At 46.1% G+C, this 21,888-nt stretch overlaps 5 protein-coding genes across 5 annotated transcripts; 2 read left to right on the top strand and 3 right to left on the bottom strand.

Annotated features, from left to right (window-relative positions):
* Positions 1 to 957: 957 nt before the first annotated feature.
* Positions 958 to 2,584, top strand: ARB_04522 (disulfide isomerase, putative; the record flags this gene model as incomplete). The annotated part of the gene is made up of 2 exons (XM_003017594.1): positions 958 to 1,104; positions 1,271 to 2,584. The coding sequence occupies 2 exons, from the start codon at positions 958 to 960 to the stop codon at positions 2,582 to 2,584; spliced, it is 1,461 nt and encodes a 486-aa protein (XP_003017640.1).
* Positions 2,585 to 2,888: 304 nt separating this feature from the next.
* Positions 2,889 to 6,166, bottom strand: ARB_04521 (uncharacterized protein; the record flags this gene model as incomplete). The annotated part of the gene is made up of 2 exons (XM_003017593.1): positions 2,889 to 3,102; positions 3,159 to 6,166. The coding sequence occupies 2 exons, from the start codon at positions 6,164 to 6,166 to the stop codon at positions 2,889 to 2,891; spliced, it is 3,222 nt and encodes a 1,073-aa protein (XP_003017639.1).
* A 2,625-nt stretch (positions 6,167 to 8,791) lies between these two features.
* On the top strand, positions 8,792 to 10,624 carry ARB_04520 (uncharacterized protein; the record flags this gene model as incomplete). The annotated part of the gene is made up of 2 exons (XM_003017592.1): positions 8,792 to 8,994; positions 9,097 to 10,624. 2 exons carry the CDS (start codon positions 8,792 to 8,794, stop codon positions 10,622 to 10,624), a joined length of 1,731 nt encoding a protein of 576 aa, XP_003017638.1.
* A 648-nt stretch (positions 10,625 to 11,272) lies between these two features.
* Positions 11,273 to 12,823, bottom strand: ARB_04519 (endo-1,3(4)-beta-glucanase, putative; the record flags this gene model as incomplete). Its single annotated transcript, XM_003017591.1, has 4 exons — positions 11,273 to 11,860; positions 11,913 to 12,345; positions 12,407 to 12,642; positions 12,707 to 12,823. The coding sequence occupies 4 exons, from the start codon at positions 12,821 to 12,823 to the stop codon at positions 11,273 to 11,275; spliced, it is 1,374 nt and encodes a 457-aa protein (XP_003017637.1).
* A 2,782-nt stretch (positions 12,824 to 15,605) lies between these two features.
* On the bottom strand, positions 15,606 to 20,720 carry ARB_04518 (uncharacterized protein; the record flags this gene model as incomplete). Its single annotated transcript, XM_003017590.1, has 2 exons — positions 15,606 to 20,294; positions 20,361 to 20,720. The coding sequence occupies 2 exons, from the start codon at positions 20,718 to 20,720 to the stop codon at positions 15,606 to 15,608; spliced, it is 5,049 nt and encodes a 1,682-aa protein (XP_003017636.1).
* Positions 20,721 to 21,888: the final 1,168 nt, after the last annotated feature.

Genomic DNA, 21,888 nt, shown 5'->3' with positions numbered 1-21,888 from the left:
AGTTCACTGCCTAAGTAGTAGTCAGTCCCATCCGCCACCCTTTGATTCGGTGCAGTGATGTTGAAATACCGCTCACTACCTTGGTACTTTCATTTGATCGTCTTCCAGGGCATAAAACTGATCCCGAATAATGGAGCTTAGCATGTTTAACGAGGCGTAGCAAGAGTTGACCCACGCTTCTTCATAGATCAACGATGCCATTTTCGAAAGAATTAAGCGGCAGTAAGTGAAAACAGCTGGTGACTAGACCCAACACAGGGGAGCATATAGAAATGGAGCTGTCAGGGCGATGGAAGTTAGTGGCACCCCTCTCCCATTGCATATTTAGGTCAATATCCGTATCGAAAGATAGAGGGTCACCCTCGCGGATAACTACTGTCTTTTAGCAACAAAAAGTACTATACTAAGATGTCGGGACTCGGGAAGGCTTACTCTTTAGGCCATACTTCTGTATATACGTAATCTCCTCAGGGCTTTTCTTTTTTATAGCTGTAACAAGTTCGTCGAAACGGGTGGGAGCTTCCTTTCCTTGAATCTCTGCCTTGGTGATTGGTGATGAGGCCTTGGCTGAGGGACTGGAGGTCATGTCTATTGAAGCTCTTTGTGTATAACATCACCGATTCAACTAGTTAAGTGGAAAAGAAAAATATTACAGGCTTATGTCATCCGAGCTAATATATTAATTATTATTATTAATTATTATTATTAATAAAATTTTATCCATGGATATCTTATATCACGTGATACAAGGAATGCCGAGATGACTAAGCAAAATTCTTACCGGGGCCTTTAGAGTGAAATAAGGAAAGAAGCCAACATTGCAACTTCGTCAGGCCACAGTGTTCGGTATCGAGGAGGGCCGCTGAGCGGATATATAGGCTGTCTCTTCTGCACTGCACGACTGTATAGACAAATTACTTCTATGAACCCAATTTGTTAAACCCACAGTCGCTCAAGATGCTGAAGTCAAGCTTGGCAGCTTTGCTCGTGACCCTGGCCATAGAGGCAGTGCCTGCTTCCGGGCTCTATACCAAAAAATCCCCCGTACTCCAAGTCGACGCAAATAGCTATGATCGTTTGATCGCTCGTTCGAACCATGTCTCTGTAGGTGGAGCTTGCCATGGAATACTAACCATCGTTACCTGCTAACCAGACCTATATAGATTGTCGAGTAAGGATATATATACCCAACATTTGGCGTCCTTCCAATACTGTTGCTTACATTAATAGATTCTATGCTCCGTGGTGCGGCCACTGCCGGAACCTGAAGCCAGCGTATGAGAAAGCTGCTAAGAACCTTGACGGTCTGGCAAATGTTGCAGCAGTTGATTGCGACGATGACAAGAACAAACCTTTCTGTGGTCAGATGGGAGTCAAGGGATTCCCAACCCTTAAGTTAGTTATTCCTTCGAAGAAGCCTGGAAAGCCCAGAGTTCAAGACTACCAGGGAGCTCGAAGTGCAAAGGCCATTGGTGAAGCTGTTATTGATAATATGCCAAACCATGTCAAGAGACTCACCGACAAGAATATTGACGAATGGTTCTCCCTGAGCAATGATACCGCAAAGGCAATTCTGTTCTCCGAGAAAGGTGCCACTGGCCCTACTTTGAAAGCATTATCCTGTGATTTCCTTGGCTCCATTTCATTTGGTCAAATCCGGAACAAGGAGAAGTCTGCTGTTGAACTATTTGGCATTTCAAAGTTCCCAGCTTTGGTCCTTCTCCCCGGTGGTGATAAGGAATCCATCTTATATGATGGAGAGATGAAGAAGCAGCCGATGATGGAGTTCCTTAGCCGGATAGCTGAGCCGAATTCCCAACAGGCACCTGAAAAGCCAAAACAAACGAAGAAAGCTGATAAATCCTCCAAGTCATCAAGCACATCAGAAAAGCCAGCTGATTCCACTGAACCAGACAGTTCGAAGGATAAGTCTGAGGACAGCACTGCGCCTAAAGACTCCAAGAGTTCAGAAAGTGCTGAAAAGGAAGAAACTGGACGCAAGACGCCACCACTACGGTCACTCGCATCCAAGATAGATCTCAAAACTACCTGTCTATCAGACACCACGGGAACATGCTTACTTGCACTAGTCTCATTGCCAGAATCTCCTTCTGTTCCACCGCCACCCGCGACGATGGAGATGATAACCGCTCTTGGTGAGATTTCGCACAAGTACACAAAGAATCACGCAAATATCTTCCCGTTCTACCTTGTCCCTGAAGTTACCGAGGAAATTACCAATTTCAAGAAGCTGCTCGACATCCCATCCGACGGTGAATTAAAGATCGTCGTTGTCAATGGCAGAAGAGGCTGGTATAAGTTCTATAACCCCGAAGAGAGAGGTGGGTTTAGCCATGCAGACTTGGAAAAGTGGATTGACGCCGTCAAGTTTGGTGAAATGGAGAAGAAAAAGATCCCAGAGGGCGCTTTAATCGTTGATGCACCTCAAAAACCTGCCAAGTCTGAGGAGACTCCAGAGGAAACTAAGGACAAGGTCGATGAGACAGCTCCAGAGCCAGAGCCCGAACAAGAACCAATCCAGGATTCTAAGGAAGCTCAGCAGCAAGGACACGAGGAGTTATGAGGGATTTGATGTTCTCGCAGCTGTGGAGTTACTGTGGTTTTAACTAAGCGTAGCTGGTACTTAAGCAGCAGGCCAGATGTATCTGTTATTGTAAGAGAGTTAGCGTTATTGTTATCATTTAAATAATTCGAAGCCAATACATCGATAAGTTTCGCCCTCCATGAATAAATATCCATAAGTATACGTTTCGGGAATAAAGCACACTTGCAGCTGCAATAGATTTTGTCGAGCCAGAACACCATATTTATGCTATTTACAATTATTATCTAAAGACGCATTTCTACGTAATGAACATATCGATCAATCAGTCCCTTCTTCGCCCCTCGGTACCCTTTTTAATTTTCTTTCTCTCTTTGCTACCAATCTCCTTCTCATAGATATCCCTTGCAGTCTCACCGACCTTCCGCTTAGCAGAAGACTTAACACTGACTGTCTTAATGCTGCCATCTTTGGATGACGATGTGCGAATCTGCTTTTCAGCTTCCTCCCAACCTGCAGCTCCGTGCTCGATCTCATATCTATATCATCATTAATATAAACAGTCCTATGATCCACGTTGAGATAGTATACATACTGGTTCAATGGAAGAGCATCAATTAAAGCTCTTTGCTTTTCTCGTAGTTCAGCGTTTATCTCTCGCCCACCCTCCTTTAACTCATCTTCCAGGTCAACGTCAAGCGGGCGAAAGCGGTCTTCAACGATCTTATCATCGTGAGCATCGGTTGTCTCCCTCTGAGTTATGACTTTGTTCGTTGTAGGCATTGTGTCTGCAACGGCTCCTTCGAGAACGGAGCGGAAATGTGTGGACACTTTTCTCATTATCTTAATGAACATCGCCATAAGCTGGGTTGCAGCAACCTTGAGTTCCTTCTCTACGTCATCGAAGGTCTTGCGCTGTAAACCGGTGGCCAGAAGGATAGTTTGTTGGACACCTGAGAGATTGACTCCTGGGGTCAAGCGCCCAGAGAAGTAGAGTGACGCTATCGCTGGAACTAAGTCGAGGATGACATGGTAGTCTAATAGGTTATTCGCATAACTATCGAGTCGTTTAAGGTCGAAAGGAGAAAAGACAGCATCAATGTCTGCCTTCGTGACAGGAGATGGCTTAAGGGACGGGTCAGATTTCGACACTGCGGTGGCTGACTCGCTCATGCTCAAAGACATGACTGATGGGAATTCACGAAATTGGTATGACAACAATGATTGGAAGCGTTTATGGAAATCTGACACAAAGGCTCCAAGCCAAGAAGCATCATTGGATCCAGTCGAAAGAGTCCGAATCATTACACAAGAATGCTCTCCAGTAAGGTCGTTAGGAGTCTGCCTTAGGTAGACAGGAGCGAACTGAGACTTCTTCCAAAACTTATGCAGAGGCTGTGTCAAGCCAAAACTCACGCCAACGTAGTCAAGGGAGCCAGGACGTCGCTCAGAGAGCTTCCCAAAGAGTGGAGGCATTGACTGGATATCCCTGACATGAACATTATCATCTAGAAGATTGGACTCCTCCAATTCAGCATCGGTCACACGAACCATTTCCTCAGAGGTTGGGTTTTCGTCCTCTGATAAGCTAGCAAACTTGCCCTCGAAGAAGTCGATAAGCAACTCCAAAGCACGAGACCCATATCCCATCCCAATGTAGTCGGGATTAGTGGCAATTCGTACAATTCGTGCTCCAGATAGTCCAGCGAAATCCTCGTCCTGGAATTGTTGGCTGACAAGCCAAGGAATAAGATCACCACCCGCTCTCTGGCCACGACTTAAGCTGTTCAATACGCTCTGTTTACTTATCTGGCCCTCTAAAGCAACTTGGATGACACATAGTGGCTCAGGCAGCTTTGTTGCATTCTCATCAACAGGTGGTACCAAGACGTAAAGTTGATGGGCCGGTGCATCACTCATGAGTTGAAGATCATTGGGAGTATTCTTGTAATGACTGGCAACATACAAAGCCATCATCTGGTGGAGGAACTTTTCGGCAACTGGATGGAAAGAAAAGAGAGTATCACGGTTAACATGGAGCAATTGGCATTGGGATGGGTGAGGGCATCCCTGGGTATTCAATTTAGATTTTGGTAAAGTCGCGTCAAGGCATAGGAGTTTGTTAAGCCATTTTTCAACAGAGTCTCCTTGGGCATATCGAATTGGCTCTGACAGAGTTATCTCGCGTAAAGTTCGACCACCTAGATGAGAACCTCCCTCTTTTCTTGCTGGCTTGCCGGTGGCTCGGTCAGTGATATCGGTATTGTCGATGCCATTAGCTTTGGCCCCTCCCCTTGACTGTTCTCGCAGTTGCTGTATTAGCTTCAGAGAAAGGGATCGTCCAGTACCTTCGTAACCATTGATTGTCGAAGCCATAAAGACAAGGTAAGGACCCATCAACTTGCGTACTAACGGCAGAGGAATTGCTGCGGCTTCATCAATGACCAACAATTCGGCCTGTCCCAAGGCAAAAGCATCCTGCGGTTGGATATACTGTATAGTCTGCCTGTGCTGCCTGTGGACATTGACCCTAACAATTGCTTTGTTGAAATCTGGATTAGTTGACTGAAGGATGGTGTAATCAACATGATCAAGGTATCCCAATTCATCGAAGCCTTTGAAAACGAACTCAAAAAGGGTCTTTAGATTCTCTGGGCTTGGGGAAGTAATAAAAATGTTACTATATCCATGGGCAATAGCAGCAGAGATTGCCACACCCAGAGCTGCTGATTTTCCACGTCCACGGGCGGCAGTTAAGGTGACGGTACTGCGCAATGTCTTCTCCGCGATGGCATCCACAAATGTTAGGAGTGCCTTCGCCTGGTCAACAGTTCTGGCCAGTTTCACCAATGCCCCTACTGGCTGAGTGTCTTCTAGTTCCGTCTTAATAGACTGTAGCTCCTTTTTGCTAGGAGATTTGGCTTCCTCCTCAGGATCAACGGGCGGTAACGGAGCGACTGCTTTTCCTCCAGAAATAGGAAGTACATTTAATTCATCATCAACCACAAGACATGTGTTGCAACTGCCAAGTGACAAGATAAAACGTTCATTGAATCGCGCCACAACATCATCATGAGCCTCTGTTCGATACCTCGAGTGTATGTCCATGGATAGCGTGTACAATTGTTTCAAGCTCTTCATGCCCTTTAAAAGAAGGATGACTATGCCACCACCCTCAACTGTCTCCACTGTTCGTGCGAGTAAATTTGGCGTCAAGGCCTCGAAATCCTGCAGTATACACATCCCATATGTATTTCCGAGAATCTTTTCAGTCTCCTTGTAATACACGTATCGGATCTGATTGAGGGTTATAAACAGTTCAAAGGGGTCATCGGTATTTGGATCGCGTATTCCTCGCTTTATTTCCTTCTTTATCTTCATCTCTCTCTTCTTGCGATGGGTTGTAAAGCCGAGCAGGTCCTTCTTATACGCCCATAGTACTGACTTATTTTGTTTAACGTCGACGCTCGACATGATATAATGAAGGTGAACGATGACATCTTTGGCCCGATCTCCAACAACAACGAAGAAACTCCGTTTCTTCTCCTGGATTCCGTTCCGAATTAGCGCTGGAATCCGCGAGTCAAGGGCCTTTCGTGGCATTGCGACGGGATAGCTCTTGGGCCGAGCGGTTAAGGAGTGAATACTGCCGTATTATATTGGTCGTGAAAACGCAGATTGTCCTAGGGCATGTTAAAAAAACTCAAGCCTGGTCAAAATCCAGACGTCTAGGACGCAGCCTGTAGAATTGCGCAAACAGTGTTGAATTGAATCTTCATCCCAAGCTCACCAAAATTCATTCAAAATTCAAAATTCATTTAAAAAAAAAAAAAAAAAAAAAAAAGTTTATTCGGGTAAACTTTCCAAACCTTGATTTTCTGCCGCTTCTCACCGCCATTAAATCATGTGATCATGGATCTACCTAAAGTCACATGAAGTAGACGCAACACAGCTCACGTGCTAATTAAGCGACAGGTAGCGCTTAGATAGCCAATAATGTTTTTAATTTAGCCCTGAATACTTAGTCAAAGTAAGATCGTCCATTCTGGCGGCTAACCCTGAACGACATATCGAAATGACATAAGAGCAACAACTTAGTTAACAGCCATGTGTAAATCATCCCAATTATTTATTTAGTATTTTATATCATCTTATGTGCTGCTGCTCTAATTAATGTTTGTCATCTCTGGTCAATATTGGGAGCAGGGTAGTACCCCGCCACCGGCAAAGAGCTATTCCACTTCTGGATGAGGACTGGGGAAGAAACCGGTCATGACCAGACTCCATAATTACCGAGTCAATACAATGCATAAGCCGCCCCTAATAATGACTTATGTTTCTGAAGTATCGTGATTTTGCTGTGCCTCCGTCCGAATAATGCGCCTCCTGCCTGAATCTTATCCTTAAACCCAAGTTGTGATTATGTCGTCACACAAGACTTGATTACGAATGCGTCACTTGTCACGTATGAAGACAAGAATTGTTCGCAGAATGAGATATTCCTATGCTTCAAAACATGAGGGTACCCCAAAGACATCATTTCTAGAACCACGGTCAACTTTTACCACCAGACCATTATTTAATCTGTTAATCGTACATCAGCAACTATGAGCTGTCTGATCTATCCACCGTCGCCTCCAGATTCCGTTCATGGTGACAATGATAATGCCGATTCTAATGCTGGGGAAGAAGGAAGGGATAAGGAGTTGCCTATTTCCTTTTATAGAGCCGCAACGGAAATACCGGAGGTAGCTGCTTGGTAAGTGACATTCACTACTATTATCATGGTGACCTTCTCGAACTGACATTTATACCAGGACCTTCAGTATTGTTGTCCTATGGTTGCTCGTTTGGTCAAGCGCGTCACCCCCTTACCGTGAGTCGCTATAGCCAGAGTCCAATTTTGCCTGCCTTTATTAATCTTCGATGTGTCATAGGTCTATCATCAGGATTCCTCGCCATTATCTTGTTCATTTCTGGTATTATACTATTAGTGACAAGCTTTCTAACCTCTAGAATACAATCAAATCTTAAGTTGAAAGATGAAAGAGTGCCTTTACCGAGGCCTACCTTATCCTACTCGGACTTTTCGGCCAATCGGCGTGCACTAGTACGACAAATGAAGAAATTTTTACCCATAATGATGCTTCTATGGTCCCGGATCGAGCTGTATGAATACATTATTAAACATACGCGGTGTTTATCTCTGCCTGAGTTTGTATGTTGATTAAAATTGGAACTCCAGGGCCTTGTACCGAATATACTAATTTTCAACCAGGTTCTCCTACCACTCATGATATCGGTGCATGAGTTTTGGAAATTCAAGTGGTCGAAACCGAAAAGCAGTTATGAGCAAGGTAATGGTGTTTGGGAGCTAGTCAGTCAAATTTGCATATCCACTGCGCTAGTTATAGCCTGGCTGGCTATAAAGCCAGTACAAAATGGTTGGAAATCATCCATCATCTGCCCTATTGTTACCAATGAGCGCCAGGTTCTGCTTTGGCTAGGGATATTAGCAGCTATGATAGACTCTGCCATCGTGATAATGGCGGAAAAGCTGGCTAATATACCTATACGCCAATCAAGTGGGCCAAGCTTGCCATTTACAACGAAATGGGGATTACTTCTACTGGTACTTTGACGAAAGGTGTATAGACATCTTACTATAATCTTCGCTAATATCTACTCTAGGGAACAACAGTTTCATGGGCAATTGGAAAGTCTGGGGCATATCTCCTCTCAACACCAAAGGAGGAGCCGTTATTTTCCCCAGACATATTTTCTAATTTTAATATGATAATGTTACGGTCCTTATTGGTGTCCATAGTTATCATATCCGCGTCGAAATGGGTATGCCACAAATCCCCGCTTCCTGTTTTGTATCTCAGTTTGGTTTCATGGCTTCCTAACTGTTTCAGCCATTAAACTGTATACTGATATTAATCGTGTCTATAGCTTCAAAGCACTAAGGCGTTTAGGCCTTTATTTGTGATGTCAATGTTAGCTACAGGCTATACCCTTCACTTGCATATCGCACCATTTCCGGGTTATCGCCCACCGGTTTCGGTTGTGGCAGAAATATTAGCAGCTATACTGTTTCACAGTGTAGTCGTTTTATACGGCGGGCATATATTTCTAGTTGATTATCTCAAGCTTTTCAGCCGAAGGGTTCCAGTGTATTCAGATCAGCTCATTCCTTTCTCCATTCTAGCATCGGTATTCACCTACATGGTTCTTTTGTCGACTTCCTTGGTTATAGCCATTATTTACATTACTTTAGGCGGTGAACATATTTCTGGTCACCCCATAAATGCTTTAATGATACAGGGAAGACAATTACATGCTCAATGGCTTGCTGAAGCAAAGTACAGCCTTGATCTCCAGGGAGCTGTAAGCGAATACACGGAGCGTTATGGCTTGCTGCCTCCACCGTACGTTGGGTCCCTAAATTAGTTAATTACGAAACTTGATACATTTGTGACTAACGCTTTCTATAGGGGGTTCGACGTGTGGTACGAATACGCAACTAACAGGTCGTCACTAATTATTGATAACTTCGATCAAATACATCAGGATCTCCTACCATTCCGTTCTCTTGCGCCAAGTACACTGAGGCATCTTACTAACTCTATGGCAAGTAGCCAGTGGAATGACATAGCCACTATTGTGGTACGCAATGGCGTTGCTGAGGCGCAACCGGGAATAATACCCACACACAGATGGATGATAGAGGGAATTGTCCAGATGATTACTCCCTTTGCGCAATACCTACCTGATATGGACATTGCATTTAATTTGAATGACGAATGCCGTGTTTCAGTTCCGTGGGATACTATTCAAGAAATCAATCACACGGCAAAAAAAAACCTCTCTTCTAGAGATTATCCCATGAGCCATGTTTGGTCCAAAGATCGATCACTATCTTGGGCCCTCAGTCGCGCCAATGACCGATTGATGCACTCTCATTTTACAGAGAAGTCTAGACGAGATACGTTTCATACCATTGTGAGCGAGTCATGTCCGCCAAACTCAGCTGCTCGAACACAGTATCAATGGAAGCATGATACACTATGTTCGAATTGTGCTGAACCACACTCCATGGGTCAATTCTTGCAAGACTGGACACTATCTGGCGTCATCTGCCACCAGCCCGATTTGGCAGATTTACACGGTTTTTTCATAGCGCCGAGCGCACTCAAGGTATCTCGAAAGCTACTCCCGGTATTTAGCCAAAGCAAAGTGTACGGATTTAACGACATATTATACCCAAGTGCGTGGAACTATATGGAAAAAGCGAGATATAATCCTTCAGACGAAAATCCTGATCCATGCTACGAAGACAAGGAAAACACTATATTCTGGAGGGGAACAACGTCCGAAGGCTTCAGCGAAGCAGGGGAATGGCAAGGAATGGCTCGCCAGCGACTTTTACATCTGGCCAATAATAACACTAACCCTGTCTCTGTACTACTTCCACGGCGGACTGAGGGCATATATTCATACTACACCTTTCCCCCCTGGGCAATCTCCCAATCCATCGATGCGAATGTGTCAATCGGTATTGCCGAGGACGTAGCTCGATGTGGTGGAAAAGACTGCAGTATTCAAAGACGTGAGCTGGGAATTACCAACAGAGTGCAGTTCGATGAGCATTGGAGACACCGTTTTCTATTTGACCTGGACGGTGCCGGCTTTAGCGGCCGCTTTCTACCTTTCCTACAGAGCAACAGTCTCCCCTTCCGAACTGCAATTTTCCGACAATGGTTTGACACAAGGATAATGCCATGGCTTCACTTTGTGCCACAGGATATTAGGTTTCATGACTTCTGGAGCACATTGGGGTATTTTGCCGGAGTGAGAACGGTGGATGAAGCTGGAAAAGTCACTAAGGTTCTGATGAAGCCTCATCATCGAGAAGGCAGGATTATTGCAAGGGAGGGTAGGAAATGGGCTGAAGAATCGCTTAGAAAGGAGGATATGGAGATATATCTCTTCCGATTATTGCTGGAATGGGGTCGGCTGACTGATGATCGGAGGGACGAACTTGGGTTTACTGGGTGATACACTCATCCGCCGATGGAAATTTGTAGTAAAAGCTTTTCGGGGACAACTGGCGTTCCGTGGCTTCTTCAATTTGTCTAATACTACGGCGGACTCTATGCGCCAGACTCCCAGAATATATGCATAGTATACTCTTGTTTTAATCCTCTCCTCTGGCCTCTGGCTACCGCTTCTAGGTTTTTCTCTCGGGCTCCTTATAGAGGGACAATAAGAATCAAAGTCGAAGAGGCGGAGGGTAGGCTAGGAGTGGGAGGGGGCTAAGAGGAAGACGTTTTTGTGGCCCGTAACTAGATCGAAGCAAATTATGAAGATGAAGTAACAAATCAGCGGTTAATTTCGATAATTCATATCGTTGACTAGTTATTGGTACCAAATATTGTCGCACGGGTTTCAAGAATAATATTCACCGAGCTAAGTAACAGTAATTCTAACACATTGCTGAAGATAAAAGAAAGTCCTGCTTTCCGCTTACTGTACCCTGATTATTTCCAGCTTCTTTCTCACCACACACACCATTCCTCCTCTCCAGAGACAGTAAGATAGAAAACCCGAGGACGAATCTTGGTAGAATAAAAAAAGAAAACAAGTCAAGAATCTAGGCGCTTATAAAACAGAGAATACAAAATCCTGCAAGTGGTGTGCATATGTTTAGTTATGGTGGCCGCGTCTGGAATGACGTTCCATATCCCGTCGTCGTAGACGTTGAGCAGTGTCCTTAATATCTTCCAAGGCTGCGGATGGGACAGGGACAATGCCACCTGTAGTCTGTGGGCCGGATGGCATCATGGTGCTTACAAGGGTGTAAGTCTTGGTGGTAACGTAAGTGCGGCAGGCAGGTTGAGTTGGTGGAGGACAGGAGTCGCCTGGGTTTCCGTTTCCGCCGGTGGGCTGAGGGCCGTTGTTACTGGATGAGCTAGAGGGTTGCATGGGCGCTCCTGTAGGGTTGCTGGCAGTAGGAGCAGGCTGAGTGGCAGAGACCATGGAAGAGACGGTTGAAGTAGACTTCATAGTGGGCAGGGCGGGGGTCGAGGATGGAGGTGCAGGGGCCTGGCTAGGCTTGGTTGGAGCAGTTCCCTGTTGGTATACCTTCATGTAGTTGATTGACCAATATGCGTCCTCGAAAGCGGACGGGTTTTCACGGACGTATTCCATGCAAGTAGGTGCTTTCTTCGAGCAGATGGGGTCACCGGGCCACATTCCATCAGCCCAGCCTCCGCAAAAGGCAGTGTTAAAGATCTAGTGATATCGTTAGCTCTGCACCATAAGCAAGACATAGACATCAACATACTATTCTTTGATTGCGAACATGTTTGCCAATAGGACATTCTCCACCGCCGAAGAAAGCAGAGGGCTTCCCCCATTTGGATGGATCGGGGTGCTCGCTGTTGACATCTTTGGGAATATCTTCACGGGGGAAGAACCAGATAGAGATGGCCTGGTCGGTCCATTCGGTAGCAAAAACACCACCTGTAGCGTTGTTGAAATCTGGTCCGTATCCTCGGGATCCCTTTGTATCTTCGACTAGACAGCCCTGGTTTTCAGCTTGACCGAGGGCCTTAACGTCGCAGTTAGGTGTGACAACACTTCCAGTGAAATCTCCCCGCTCAGGGATGCTGCACCCCTGAGCAGTGTGAAGGGCGTAGTCATTTTGTTTTTGTTGGTTGACACCTTCGATTATATCGAGCTCGCCCTCCATTGGCCAGGCAGAAGAGGTAGTCCAGCTATAATCACAGGTCCGCTTAGTTTGTGTGCATAGGATGTGTGTAGTAGCGTGAAGCTTACAAGGCAGGCCATGTTCCGCACTCTCCTCCAGGCATGTGGTTGATATCAGCAACGATCAGCCCATGGTTATACACCTTCTTCGTCTCGAGGCGAACAGAGCTTCGGCCCTCCCCGGTTGCAACGTTCTTGTGATCGACACCTAGGTAGACAGCGTTGTTCCGGACGCCGATCAAGTTCTGGCTTCGAGCTTCCGCCTGGTCGAGGTAGTTGACATATGCATGGGTTGGATCTTTCGCCTACGTCACATATCATTAGTATATAAGTACGTCAGAACTGACTCCATCAAGTGGTATCACACACAGAAAAGAACCTGAACTGGTCAAACCAGGTGTTTGGCTGGTAGTCATCCTCGAGGATGTATGTAGCAGAACCCAGCTCTGCCAAAGCACCCAGTAGCAGCAACCCGGTAGTACGCATGTTGATCATAGAGTATTTAGGAAATGGAAAAACGGAGAAATAAAAAAAGAATAATACGAAACAAACAAAAAAGGTCCGGATGTTTCTGTGGAAGAGAGTGGAAATCTCAGGATATATAAATGCTTGGAAGTGAATGCAGGGTATATTTTAAAAGAGGTAGCTCCGGTTTTCTTATATATGGAATCTGAAAGAAAAGAATGTAGATAGTTTCAGAACGAAGACTTGATCCTGCCAGAGGGGTCTTCTTATTCAAAACAATAGCACAACAATAAGGGAGAGACAGAAGAAGAATAAGCTAAAAAAAAAAAAAATTGAACCTCAAGGAGCGTAAGAGTTTAGAAGCAAAGAGGACAGAAGAGCAAGCGAAAGAAGCACCACGAAGGCCAGTCCAGCCAGCTTATAACATTTCTCCCACGCTCAAAAGAAAAAGGCCTCTGATACATCAAGACGCAAAAAGGTGAATAAACCTTTCTCTTGGGCCGTGGTCTATTTTCAGATTCGCCATCGAGGGGGGCCAGCGTATACAACACACATGGGCTGAGTGTCAAAAATGGTCGTATCCCCTGACCTTGAACCGCAGGACGGAACAGGCCCAGGGCCTGGCGCTGCAGCATGCCGGTCCACAGCCCAGAGCGAGCGCCAAAGAAGGGCCAGAGAGAGAGCAGTCTTGTCGGTTCTCGGGTGGCCTGGACGGTTGTTCGCTACTTACCGAGTACTCCAGATATGTCTGTTACCAAGTGTATACGGAGTATGGAGTACGGAGCATGCGCGTACTAACGTTGCCGCTGGGGGGCTTGCTCAGCGCTAACTATAATGCCGCTGTGGGCCAGACAAGAGCTGATCATCCACCCAACCAGATCGCCCAAACACCAGGCTGACGAGCATAGATGAAGGGGAAATTAGCCCCAGGACTTGCCAGCACACACATCGCATGCGCGCGGGACATGTCGAGCGGCCACGGACGAAACCGTTCTGAGGGGCTTGGTGTGTCAGGACGGTGGGTTGTGGCCCCTGAAGCTGCATCGTCAGCTGTCGAATCAACGGCCGTACCTTCAGATTGGCCGGCTGCAGCCCAGGCACAACCGCTGTCCTCTCGGCGCCAGTGCAGCAAGCAGGCCGGGGTGAGGCATCCATCAACTGAGGATCCCCCTGTCGGGAGAGACGCCGGTCTCAATATCTCCCGATTCGCCCTTCGCACATACTGACGACCTCACTGATAATGCGCCCTACACGGGAATATTGTGGTATTATTCCGCCGAGCTGACGATGAGACATTTTTAACCTGCCAGATACACCCTCCGTCATTCGCTGATAGTTCGATGGCTCGACAGTTCTTTGGCCAGGCGCCGCCGCCGCCGCCGTCGTCGTCGTTGTCGTCGTCGTCTTCTTCTACTTCTTGACTGGAGGACAATGATAGAGACGTCTTTCTTCGTACTGTTATTGGCTGGCCCCCTATCCAACCATATTTACTGTACTCGTATTATGTAATGAAAAATTTGGGGTAATTCACGTGATTTGGTAAGCCCTAGCTCTTATTACATTAATAATAAGCTCACTTCACCGCTCTCAGTTCATTGGATAGCACGACTAACCAATAGAATCAACGCTCGCCGGCAACCTCTTGGAGATGAAATTAGAAGTACTTGGGGACTCTCGATATAATAAATATACCTAATATATAATCGTCTACTCCGTGCCCATTAGTTCTATGTTATTAATATACAGCAAAAGTGGAGGATATCTGCGGCGGGGATAGCAGGTGTCTTGCTACAATAATAACTACTCCATGACCTCTTGCTCTCAGGCTGGAAAAGAAGACGTTTGTTCTCTAGGACGCAATTTCCTTCACTTTAAGGAGGCCCCAGCTATATAAGGATATGCACATTGACATGGATACTTTTGGGTTGAGATATCGCACTCCCTCGGACTTCGAAGCCCGCGGGCGAATCCCAACCTGCAGCAATCCTGTTGTGTTACACCCTACTAAAGATTCCATGATGAATAGCATTTGTGAATGCTGCATGAGATATTCAAAATACAGAACGAATGATAATCCCCGAAGATAGCCCACTTAGAGGCAATTATATCCTCACTCCCCATGAATCAAGCATGATATCTAATAATAACAGAGATTCCATGTAATAACCCCCAAGCGGCCACCAATGCGATCGTGTTTGCTCCCCAGATGTCTTGTAAGACCCGGTAAAACGATCCTGCAATAGCAGCCATGAAAATGGATTGTTATAGCGCATCAAATCAAATAACTTTAGGCTTCCGAACATTGATGACTTTTATTTTTAGAGTTATAAATGTAATGCTCCCACGACCCAATAACGGCTTGTCGGTTTGTGTAGGCTTACTATCAAGTGTCTTAAAGGGCAGTGACTCAAGGTGCCGCGCACTTTGCAGAAGAACAATCTATCAAGAATAGAAGCTTGAGGACTTCGCACATTCCCGCCGCTTATCTCCAATCGCCAGACTTAGACCAAGCTTTGTCGGCTCCACTCAGCATCAAATTCAAGATAATCAACCCTCTGGCGCAGCTTTCAAGTTCAAGGTTGGACTTACTGATAACACCTAGAGGCCCTGGGATTCAAAAGCCCATGGCATCAATCAGCTTCGAGAAAAGTATTTCTATCCCCGTAGACCACTGTTCTACACTGCCTCATTTCATAGAGTCAAGGTCCTGTTTCATAGTAATATACTGTGATTTTTATATCGCTCCCTGGCCAAGCAAGGGAGAAAAAGTAATCAAGGGCAAAATAAAGATGCATAACAGCAGCTATTTACACAGTAAACATGAAAACTGTCGGGGTTCGATTCGGTCGTGAATATGGCGATGGAAGGCTGGCTCAGTGGGTATCGAGGGTGAAGTATTATCGCCGCTGTATTGCTGAGCCACAGCCTCGGTAAGACATGACTGATGATATAAATGCCTGCACCCGAACACAATGAGAGGACCAAGGTCCACGGGGGCTGCCGGAGTAGTACCTGTAGAGGCTGCGCCGCTTGCTTGAGACGGTCCACCTCCGCTGACGCTTGTCCCATTGTTCTCAACAGGCACTGCCGCCATTTTTTCTCTCCGTGAAGAGGGCTCGTTCTGCGTTAGGCTGGATGTAGGAGCCGAAGAAACAGCGATCCCTTTACCTTTGTTCCTCGAAGAGACGTTTATGTCTCTCTCATAATCCCTGTCGCTATCAGGGAATTGATTTCGTCTCCGTCTGTGTTGCTGATCCCACTCATTTTCCCAGGCATCCCATATGTATGCCCCGGTACCAGGGCCCCATACACGCCGCCTGCATACCTCACAGACCTGACCACGCGGTCTCCAACCCTTTTGTCGAAGCTTAGAGATTTCATTCACGTGTACAAATAGGTCCTTGTCAAGCATCGTATTAGCAAGGGATAGTAAGGATTCTTCGTAGGTATACGCAGAGAATATGGATCCAATCACAGTTCGAAGCTCAGACAGTGACGGGGATGCCGCCGCAGCCCGAGTGAGGAATGCACGAAGAATGCGAAGGAATGACACATCAGTCTTTTGATGTGGCGCGTGTCTGGCCTTTGTTGTGCTAGTCAGTAAGGACGTGAAAACTTGCTGAACTAGTGACCTGAAGGATGATGATAGATGGCCAGGCTGGTTAGCGTCCTCGTCATCTTTGTCAGCTTCCACTTGCCAGACTTCTCTTGCTCCCTTGCTATTGTCTTCAAGCAGCCCACGCCTTAGTAGAGGAGAAATTTGTTGAGCAATCTTCACGACAGCTTCGATAAGAACAAGCCACAAATTCTCATCATATGTCAGGGGTTGTTCAAAGACCGAGCTTCCCCTTTTATTGAATTTGCCTCCCTCATGGACCCTTCTTGCAGCCTTGCTTTGTTCTTTGCAGAGCCATGTACCGACTTGGGTATATTTTTCAACCGAGAGAATTAGGTCGGTCACCGCTTCAGCTGCATTTGCTGAGTCAGGGGTATCGTCAGCATTCTGCAGAAGGCCACACAGGCCGGCTTCTAACGTTGATAGATGCCTTGTCAGCCTTTCCATGGCATTGGTAACTTCCCCTTGTTTTGCAAGAAGGATTACTGCAGCGTCCACAATGCCACTGTTCTCGATGTAAGGGATAACAGCTTCAAGCTGAAGATCCCCTACCTTTGTCAAATTAATAAAATCGGCAACATGGGAAGGGTTATATTGGCACATTAATTGGAGATATTTCTCAAGAAGCTCGTGGTTAACAGTATCCGCGGATCTGGTGTCTGTTCTAGGTTTCTGCTCATCTTCAATGATCGTATGCAAATATTCATATTGGCTTGCAGAGTCATCTTGAAGTGATTGGAGGAATTTCTGATGTAACTCGGGTGCCAATGACTGAACAGTATGTGCAGTCTCATATATATTTATTGAGGCCAAGTCCTTTGCAATCTCTTCCATCGTGGTCAGGATATCTCGACGCTGCTTCTTAGTAAGAGAAGAGCTTGGCCGTAAATAATCGCGGATGCAGACAAACACATGCTGTTGATCCTCTGGGTCTGCGATATATGTTCGTAGCAAATCTGAATACCTCTTCTCGGTTCTATATGTTGATTTCAGAATTCGGAAGAATTTTGCCTCCTTGAACAAGGGAATCAGGGCTTGGATATCAGGAGGATGATATGTTGATAACAGATATTCTGCAGACAGTTGGCAATCATCAAGCATTTCGATACTGGGATACTGGCAGAGCCTAACCAGAACTTGTTGTAGGGTTGAGCCGGAGAGGAGTATATACTGGGGGTATTTGGGGAGATTTCGAGCAATAAACATGTCAAGATAGATAGTGTCACTAGGGCCGAAGTCGGAAGAATTCGAGTCCATGACTTCAAGCAGGATCCTTAATAAATATTGACGATTTATAGAAGAACCATCAGCTGATTTTGCATGCTCGCCGTTATTCCACTGATCAACTGGGTCATTGAGAAAGCTATCTTCAAATGCTTCGTTTAGCATGATCATAAAACTTGGCGTGTCAAATTCGAGCATCATTCGAAGGCTTTGGAAAGGTGACGAATCATTGCCATGCCCATCACCACGACCAGGCTTCCCTGAAAACAAGAGTTTATAAACCTCGTTTTTAGCGGATAAAGCTTCATGCTCTTCCAGTTCATCGCCAGTTGGGTATACGCGAGATGTAAGGATGTAAGATAGATAGGGAAACATCCTCGATGCATTGGCATGATCCTTTGCTACTACCTCTGGATCTTTATCGGTACCTGATTCCTGTATCTTGTGCTTGCGTACGAGATTGAGTAACTCCTGAAGAGGACTGACGTAATCGTGCAAAGCACGGTTCCAAACGTATATGAACGCATCGTAAAGATTATGCTTTTTGCATAAGCTTGTCACTTGGTCTATGTCCATCGTGTCTGTTTCTAGGAGGCAGATGATTTCTTCAAGTCGGCTGGCGGTATGTGTCGTTACGAAATGCGATATTAAGGACTTCACGGCTGTTGGTGGGAGGGCCCGCACACTGCCCTTGATAATATATGGTTCCAACGCATCCATGAAAACACCATAGGCTTCACATTCCTCATACCAGGAGTAGACATCTTCAAATAGGAACTCATGGTTGTCCATGGCTTCGCAAGCAAATATACACGCATCAGCCAAGTCACTTAACTGTGACTTTTGAAGGCGCTCAATATCTGACTCGGCATTTTTCCCAAAGGCAAAACGGAGGGAGGCGGACATCATTTCAAGGAGTTTTTCCTGTACGACTTGGTGTCGTAATTCATCTTCTTCAGGAAGCCCGACGGTTAGTTTCTCGGAACGTCCGGTATAAAACGACGTAGCAAGTCGGATGGCCCCAATAAAATCACCACTTTCAACCAATGCTAGTAATCTATCGGCCCAGTTTGACAGACTGCCTACGCAGATATCGTTGAATCCTAGTAGGAACAGGCGGCCTTTGTATGCTCGAAAACTCATATAGAAGGCATCAGCAATCACACCGTGCATGGATTGATCTTGCTCATTATTCTCATCGTCATCATCATCGAGTTGCTCGATAAGCGTGTGGAGTTGCCTCGAAAATAAATCAACGTGATAAATGTGTTTATGAATCAAGTCTGATGAATCAGTGACCCGGAGAGAGTTATCTTCCAAGATAAGGAGCTGCTGAGTAATTGTCATCACAGCGAGAACTGAACGGCTTATCCATTGCACAGCAACAATAGCTTCATCTGCCCTCCACCTACATCGTGGCTTGAACCTGAGGCTGACAGGCCTATCTCTGTCACTGTCGTCTGTTTGCTTGTTTTCATCAACATCCAAGATTGTGAGCACGTTTGACCAGCAGTACACGAGTTTCGTCTTGGATACTTCTGAGTCTTTTCCTTTAAGCTTTATAGCTGGGAACCATGCTAATGTTGCCGTCAATGCACTATGCGCAGCAAGTTCTTTGGGCCGTCCTGATTTATACTGAGTTCTAGCAACGGGTGTGGTGGAAACAATCACCAATAGATATGGTGTAAGCATCGCAACTAGCCCTAATGAGTCAGTTGGTTGGTCGACGTTTCCTAGAGGAAGAGGAGAGAATGCGAGAACGGAGCTAGGTTTTCGGACAATGGCGGACGGTAAGAGCTCGGGGTACCGGCCTAAAATACGTGTAGTTCTTACTACCCGTCCTACAGCTCCCATTCCTCTAGTTGCGAGGTGTGAGAAGGCCATTCCGTTATCATCAGCGGAGACAAGAGCGGTGTGTCTAGTCCCTAAAAATCCGATGTGAATTACAGACACACCAGCAACATGGCCATCAGCTCGACGTGAGTCAAGCTGGTCCCTGGGAATTGGTGGCATATGCAGAAAGGGTCGTGCGGGTCGCGCAATTTCCCAGGTGAAAATAGTTCCATCCGCATGACCTCCAGCCAGCGTTGAGTGGTCAGCAGAGATAGCTAAAGCAGTGATCGAACCCGACGAAACAGCTAGAGAGAAATCAATTAGCTGATACCAAGTACGGAAGAGAAAAAATATCATCTGTTTAGCCTCACCTTTAGTCCCAGGTCCAATAATAGACTTTAGATTCTGCTGATAGTCAAAGACCAGGATAACACCCTTGGTTGTCCCTAACACAATCGACGTGGACACAGCAGTGCACGTCGGCCTACCAAAATTCCTCTTACCGACTTCAGAAAATACCTGGCCAGCTATCTTCTTCAATTTTGTCCATCGAACAACTTCCCACGGCGCTGGTTCTGAATCTTCCTCGGGGAGCTCGGGGGTACTACTGTCAAAACGAAGGTGACTGGCCAGAGATGAGTTTCGAGAATGTGCAAGACTAAGAGCCGGAGAGACTGAGCGATTGCTAGGCGGTATCGAAGAGACAGAGAGTCTAGATTGGAATCTGCGATCGAATGGGCGGTGGGGGACGGGACTTAGGTTCGAAGACGACCCGCGATGCGCCAATGCGCTGCTTCCTGGAGAGGAGACGAGTGAGTCCTATAGAGACATATCAGAGTACTGATCCTGTGTGTTTAAGCTCCGTGTAAAGTAATCAATGCGTACCTGAACCGACGGTGTATCGTCTGGTATGGATCCCAAATCCTCTACGCTATCATGAATGGGCTCCATTGAACGCTGCCTCGACCGTCCCTCGCCCCCATCAGATACCGAGCCTGAAGCCCCCGCTTCCGCCGCAGACGTGTCGCGACCGCTTGAGACGGAACCAAGATCGTCATCATGTGCCTGGTCATCCCCTCCTTCAGGCGCAGGAGTATCTCCATCCTCCCCCGTACCAATAAGTTCACTCTCATCCTGCTCATCTATATCAGCATTAGCACCGACATCGACATCAGAGCCAGGGTCGCGCAAGTCTAGCTCATCGTCTTGTGGTTCATTGTCGCTCCCTTCAATCGTAGGGCCCATCGGTTGCGCTATAGGTTTATATGATCATCGCTTCGAAATGGGTTGTATATTGAGTTGTGGGGAACACTCGTCCGTTATAACAGTGGTGATTCGGACCTTCAGTATAGATTATAGCTAGGCTTGGTATGTAATCGCATGTATAAAAGTGTTGATGAGGAGGGATGTCGGCTCGTAAAAAGGTATGCAATGTTATGCAGGCAGCAATTGTTTCGCCGTTGCTTGGCGAGCTATATAACTCGATGTGCGTTAACTGATAAATTCTCCGATAACTAGAAATTGATTCTCTGGCGACTTACCGACGTATTTGATAGCTGTGCCGGGTGCGGAGGATGGGGATGTTAGAGCAATAGCGCTGTTGGTCCAGGCACGGTTTATCTATGCCCGGAGCTGGAGGTTGAAGTAAGCTCGCGATGCCAAGCCGGAGTTTCTGCACTAGCTTTGAGTCAAATGACGGACGTCCAAGGTAGCCACACCATGGGCACTAATAACCTTCAATTACATCTGTCAAGTAAATATATTATATTCTTTTGTTGGGTACAGATCATGTTCCCTTTTTTAGCAGCATGTAAGAGAGAGAGAGAGAGAGAGAGAGAGAAAAGTAAAAAAAAGGACAAGGCAAGAAAGGCGACTCCAATCCTTCATATCTGTTTCCCAATCCGGCTGGACTCGCTCAGAGTTGATCAACAAGTTTCTAAGAGTAAAATAAAAGAGAGTAAAATATAATCAAATAAATCTATCAATATTTTTTCCTTCTCAGCAAAAGAAACCCCATGATAGCCCATTATCCAGTTTCGCCATAGCCATAGTCAGAGCTAGAAAGCTACCTATTAGTATCACGGCAATAACTCTAACCGCTAACTCAGTCAATAGAAGCAACGAGAGGGAACAAGGCAGGCAAGTCGATCAGAATAAGTGAATTACATAGTAGGGGTAATAAGGGGCGTGAATGTTGGGAAGGCCGTTTTTGTGGTATCACATGGGAGTCGAAGGTGGTAATGTAGATAAATGGAATGGAGGAAGGAAGGAGAGAAATAGGATACATGAGATGGCCGCCTGGGACGTTTGCTCTGTCAAGCAAGTGAGAAAGTCAAGGTATAGGATGAATGGTATGATATGATATGATAATGATATAAATGTTAGAACGAGAACAGCAGGGAAATGGAAAATG

Source organism: Trichophyton benhamiae (genome assembly GCF_000151125.1).
Source record: "Trichophyton benhamiae CBS 112371 chromosome Unknown contig01293.0, whole genome shotgun sequence".
Lineage (NCBI taxonomy): Eukaryota > Fungi > Ascomycota > Eurotiomycetes > Onygenales > Arthrodermataceae > Trichophyton > Trichophyton benhamiae.
Note: the sequence above shows the minus strand (reverse complement) of the source record. Positions and strands in the feature narration are given on the sequence as shown.